This window comes from Mesoplodon bidens (assembly GCF_964165515.1).
Source record: "Mesoplodon bidens genome assembly, chromosome: 6".
Taxonomy (NCBI): Eukaryota; Metazoa; Chordata; class Mammalia; order Artiodactyla; family Ziphiidae; genus Mesoplodon; species Mesoplodon bidens.
The window spans coordinates 20,637,008-20,642,050 of NC_138162.1; the positions used below are offsets into that span (position 1 = coordinate 20,637,008).

General features: G+C 55.8%; 1 protein-coding gene across 1 annotated transcript; it reads left to right on the forward strand.

Moving 5' to 3' along the window:
- Positions 1 to 814: 814 nt before the first annotated feature.
- Positions 815 to 3,454, forward strand: HDHD3 (haloacid dehalogenase like hydrolase domain containing 3). Its single transcript, XM_081237713.1, has 2 exons — positions 815 to 923; positions 2,407 to 3,454. Exon 2 carries the CDS (start codon positions 2,582 to 2,584, stop codon positions 3,335 to 3,337), a length of 756 nt encoding a protein of 251 aa, XP_081093839.1. The 5' UTR covers positions 815 to 923; positions 2,407 to 2,581; the 3' UTR covers positions 3,338 to 3,454.
- The last annotated feature ends 1,589 nt before the right edge of the window (positions 3,455 to 5,043 follow it).

Consider the following 5,043-nt stretch of genomic DNA (forward strand, 5'->3'; position numbering starts at 1 on the left):
TTCAAACATTTTTGAGATGAACAGGACAACTTTTTTTTTCATCAAAAGAAAAAAAAAATCAGCAGGTTACTGCAGAGGACTCTACCCTCAGCAACTTGTCTTGGGTTAAGACAGGTTTCAGGGCTTCCCTGGTGGCGCAGTAGTTGAGAATCTGCCTGCTAATGCAGGGGATACGGGTTCGAGCCCTGGTCTGGGAGGATCCCAGATGCCGCGGAGCAACTAGGCCTGTGAGCCACAACTACTGAGCCTGCGCGACTGGAGCTTGTGCTCCGCAGCAAGAGAGGCCGCGATAGTGAGAGGCCCGCGCACCGCGATGAAGAGTGGCTGGCCCCCGCTTGCCACAACTAGAGAAAGCCCTCGCACAGAAACGAAGACCCAACACAGGAAAAATAAATAAATAAATTAAGAACCTCCTACCCTCAACATCTTCTTTAAAAAAAAAAAAAGGTTTCCACCTGAAAGCAATTCCCTCTTAGTACCGACGGGGCACTCAGACCAGAGAGGGGCAGCGCCTTGCCCAAGTTAACCCAGCACTCAGCAAGCGAGACCGGGACCCAAATTCCCACCTCCCAAATCAGGCTGGTTACCTCCGGGGAGTGGGGGGCGTGGGGGGTGGTGTCCGGATCCTTGGGAGGAGGAGTTCCGGGTTGAGGAAGGTGAAGCTGCAGCGGGAGCAAGCGGAGAGGACAGAAAGGAGAAGTGGAGGGGGCGGGGCGGGGCGATGCGGAAGGGGCGGGGCGATGCGGAAGGGGCGGGGCGATGCGGAAGGGGCGGGGCGATGCGGAGGAGGCAGGCAGGCGGAGGAGGCAGGCAGGCGGAGGGCTGGGACACGGGAGAAGAGGGGCGCCGCCGAGGTTCTGCGCCCTTTCCTGAGCGGGCGTGCGGCTGCGGCTTCCTTCTTGACCGGCTTCCCCGCTAGGCAGGTGGGTCGTGTGCCCCGGGGACTGGCGCGGGAGGTTCCGCTGCATACCGCAGGGGTAGAGATGTCGCTCTAGCAGAAGGCTACCTGGACTTTGGCGCCACCGAACCCTGGAGGTGGGGAGGGAGGGTGAGCAATTCAGGCCTGCAGCCAGAGGCCCCAACTTCGGCTTCCAGAAATGGAAAACGCTCTGGGCCCTTTGTTCTAGTCTTAGCTATGCCAGTGGCTCCCTGAGTGACTCTGGACGAGTTCCCGCCCCTCTCTGGGCCTCCGTCTACCTACCTGCAAAATGAGAGGGTCTTTGGACGGGTCTCCCTAAGTTCCAGACTGACAAATTCATTTCCTTGACAAACTTCCTCTAGGGCTTGTCCCCAGATTCACCAGCCAAGTCCGTCCCTCAGCAACAACTTGGCAGCACTTTGAACTCTGGCCCCTCAGGTTTTAGCTGAACAGGTTGCATGTCTGTAATCAGTTCCGTCTGGGGCAAGAAGCTGCGTCCAGCCTCTAGACTTTAGGCTGAGGGATTTGTTTTCTGTGCACTGGGTCAGTAATCCTTCACTGGCTCTCCACCCAGGCAGGCGTCATCATCTGGGGCTTAGAGAGGCTTCAAGACAGGTAGGAACAGGCTGCTCTGTCCTGCCTTTTGTCCTCGGCTGTACAGGTTCACTAAAATCAGATTTTTTTTTTTTTTTTAAATCCAAGTACGCCTAAGCAGTGGAAGGGAGTACTGGCCAGAGAATGTGGAGGTTTGGGTTCTAGTCCTGGCTGTGCCGCTGGCTGGCTGTGACCTTAGGCAAATATCTGCCCCTCTCTCGCTCAGTCTTTCCCAGCTGAACAGTCAAGGGGTGGGTCAGATGGTCTGCAAAGACACTGCTGTCTTTCACGTTCCGAACAATAGTAATAGCAGTCATAATAATTGTTTCCTTAGCTGACCTACGAGGCCCTGGCTGAGCTGGCCCCTATCTACCCAAAGCACCAGACTCCTTGCCCTGCCTCAGGGCCTTTGCACTTGCTGTTTCCAGTGCCAGGAATATTTAATCACCTCCATTTCCTGAACAGGCTTTCTCAGATCTCCACTGAAATGTCACTTGCTTAGGAAGTTCCCTGACAACAAAGACTAAATCGGGCTTCTGGATTGATATCCTTCCTCATGGTACATGCTGTCTTCGTTATGCTTAAGTATTCATGTAGTTCTTTGTCCGATAGCTGTACCCCCTGTTCTTTAATGCCTGTGCATGCCATGAGGCCTAGAAATCTGTCCCTTTCCCAACATCTAGCACATAATAGGTGGAGTGAACAGATAATCTCATTTAGTCCAACAGTCTTAGGAGGTTGAGTCACTGTGCTCTTCTTACACATGAAGAGACTGGGCTTCAGAGAGTGACACTCTTAGGGTCACACAGTGAGTTGGCAGTGTCAGAATTTGAACCCAGTCTGTCTCGGACTCCGGGGCCTGAACTTCCACCTCACTTGCCCTCACACTCCAGGATCTGCTGCTGTGAAGACGTTACCTAAGTGCCAGCAGATCTGACCCACGAAGCCTGGAAAGAGAAGACCATCAGGTTGTTGGGCGCGGTGCCGTCCAGCTCCACCTCCCCTAGAGGCCCCCGGACCTGAGGCAGAGGTGGAAGTGGGGTGGCCTGGCTCCCCTCCTGCAGACCCATGGCGCGTCGGCTCCAGTTAAAACTGCTGACGTGGGACGTGAAGGACACGCTGCTCAGGCTCCGCCACCCCGTGGGGGAGGAATATGCCGCCAAGGCCCGGGCCCATGGGCTGGAGGTGGAGGCCGCGGCCCTGGGACAGGCCTTCGGGCGGGCGTACAGGGCTCAGAGCCACAGCTTCCCCAGCTATGGCCTGAGCCGCGGCCTCACCTCCCGCCAGTGGTGGCTGGATGTGGTCCTGCAGACCTTCCACCAGGCAGGCGTTCGGGATGCCCAGGCTGTGGCCCCCATCGCTGAGCAGTTGTACGAGGACTTCAGCAGTTCCCGCACCTGGCAGGTGTTGGAGGGGGCTGAGGCCACCCTGAGGGGGTGCCGAAAACGAGGTCTGAGGCTGGCAGTGGTCTCCAACTTTGACCGACGACTGGAGGACATCCTGGCGGGTCTTGGTCTGCAGGAACACTTCGAGTTTGTGCTGACCTCCGAGGCTGCCGGCTGGCCCAAGCCCGATCCCCGCATTTTCCATGAGGCCTTGCGCCTTGCTCAGGTGGAACCGGCAGTGGCAGCCCACATTGGGGACAGTTACCACTGTGATTACAAGGGAGCACGGGCCGTAGGTATGCACAGCTTCCTGGTGGCTGGCCCTGAGCCTTTGGACCCTGCGGTCAAGGATTCTGTACCCCAAGAACACGTCCTCCCCTCACTGTCCCATCTCCTGCCTGCCCTTGACTGCCTGGAGGGCTCACCCCCAGGGCTTTGAGTCTGGCGAGGGAAGCGGTCGGGCCCAACAGACACTGGAGACAGGGAGCCCCTTCCTTCCCTGAGATCTGGCCTTCACCCCTCCCCCTGCAGCCTCCATAATGCATTCGGACTATAAAGCAGTGAATGCGGGGCATTCAACCCTGCGCCACTAACCAGCTCCTGGTCTCTGAGATGCTTCATTCCTCACACCTGTGTCCATTTTCTACCACCAGTCCCCCTCACCACCAACAAGATTCATGAGGGCCCAACTAGCTTCAAAACCAACACTTTCAAACTTTCTTTTTAGCAGCAGGGCCTTTTGTCATGGGAGAGCTTATGTGGAGCTCCAACATGCAAAACAGGAAAAATGAGAAACTGCTAGGGTTGAAGCAGAGGTCCTGGGGCCCTTCATTCAGGCCCTGAAGCCTCTGCGACTCTCCCCTGAGAAGCCTGAGATCAGAGCTTAGTACCTGCGGGTACTGGAGTTCTCATTTAGGCGTGTCTGACTCCGAAGCCCATTGGCTTGACTGCGAGGTTAGAAGTAGAATGGGATCCATGTCACACAAGACATAATGCAGTGGGGATCCAGGGAGAATAGAGAAGGTGTCCTAAGGATGGCGGTCTTGAAGGGCACCCCAGTCATAGGAATAGCTTGGGGGTGGGAAAGCACAGGGAACGGGGACTGGAGCACGAGGTGGCAGGAGTGCAGGGAATATGGGGGGAATCACTGGAGACTGAAGTAGGTTGGGCTTTTAAAATTCCATGTCTCTTCCTGCCTTTCCCCCTTCACACACCTCTCTAGGTCGTATCTACTGGACACCTGTGCCTTGCCCAGTGCCAGGCACAGGGGGTACCACAGGTAAAAAGCACACAAACAGGCATACACGGTGTATGTTCTGGTGCCAACAGGCGGGGAGGGCTCTGGAGTGGACCCTGAGCTGGGGGTGGCCCGTAGATGGGCAGAGGGATAAGAGGGGCATTCCTGGCAGTGGACCCACAAACTGTGGACTGAAGACTGCTGTGGGGAGTTAGACTGGTGGTTGGGGGAGCATGGCCTGGGGGCCTTTGGGTGCCAAGTGGAAGAAATTGGCTTTGACCCAGGTTTGAGCAGAGACTGTGCCCAGGCAAAGGCAGGGAAGCTCTTCTCAGTCTTGGCCAAACCTCTTGTGGGTCTGTCTTCCTTGGGCTTGGTGCTGAGGCCGGGTGACCCAACATTAATTCCCAACTGTCAGGCAGTGAGGAGATGGGTCATGAGCTGTGGTTTCAGAGCTGCAAGGGCCTCAGAAGTCATGTCAACTGAAAAAGTTGATTTGATCCACCCGGTGTTTCAAGGAAATTATTGAGCAAACTGAAGAGTGGGGAGGGCTCTGGCCCCCATCTTTGAGCCCAAGAGCCTTATAGGTAAGTTGCAGGTAAGATTGCCTTTGAACTGTGTTCCCAGATGAAACAAAATGAGAGGACCACTGTTCTAAAGTGACCTCCTCAGGGGACAGGAAGGGACTTGCCCTCAGTTCCCGCGATGCAGGGCACAGAACCCTGTCTCCAGGCTCTTTCAGCTGTGTAGGCTGAGCTGCCTCCCGCCTATACCTGGGAATGTGCATGGGGGTGAGGAAGATATCCCTTTCCCAGCAAACATACCACCAAGATCTGAGCTGGCACCTGGTAGATTTGCCCAGTTACCAACAAAGAACATGGAAGAAATTTTCAATCTTTGAAAACCTTTAA

Coding starts and splice junctions, on each gene's coding strand:
- HDHD3 (XM_081237713.1), top strand. CDS start 2,582: ATGGCGCGTCGGCTCCAGTTAAAACTGCTGACGTGGGACGTGAAGGAC.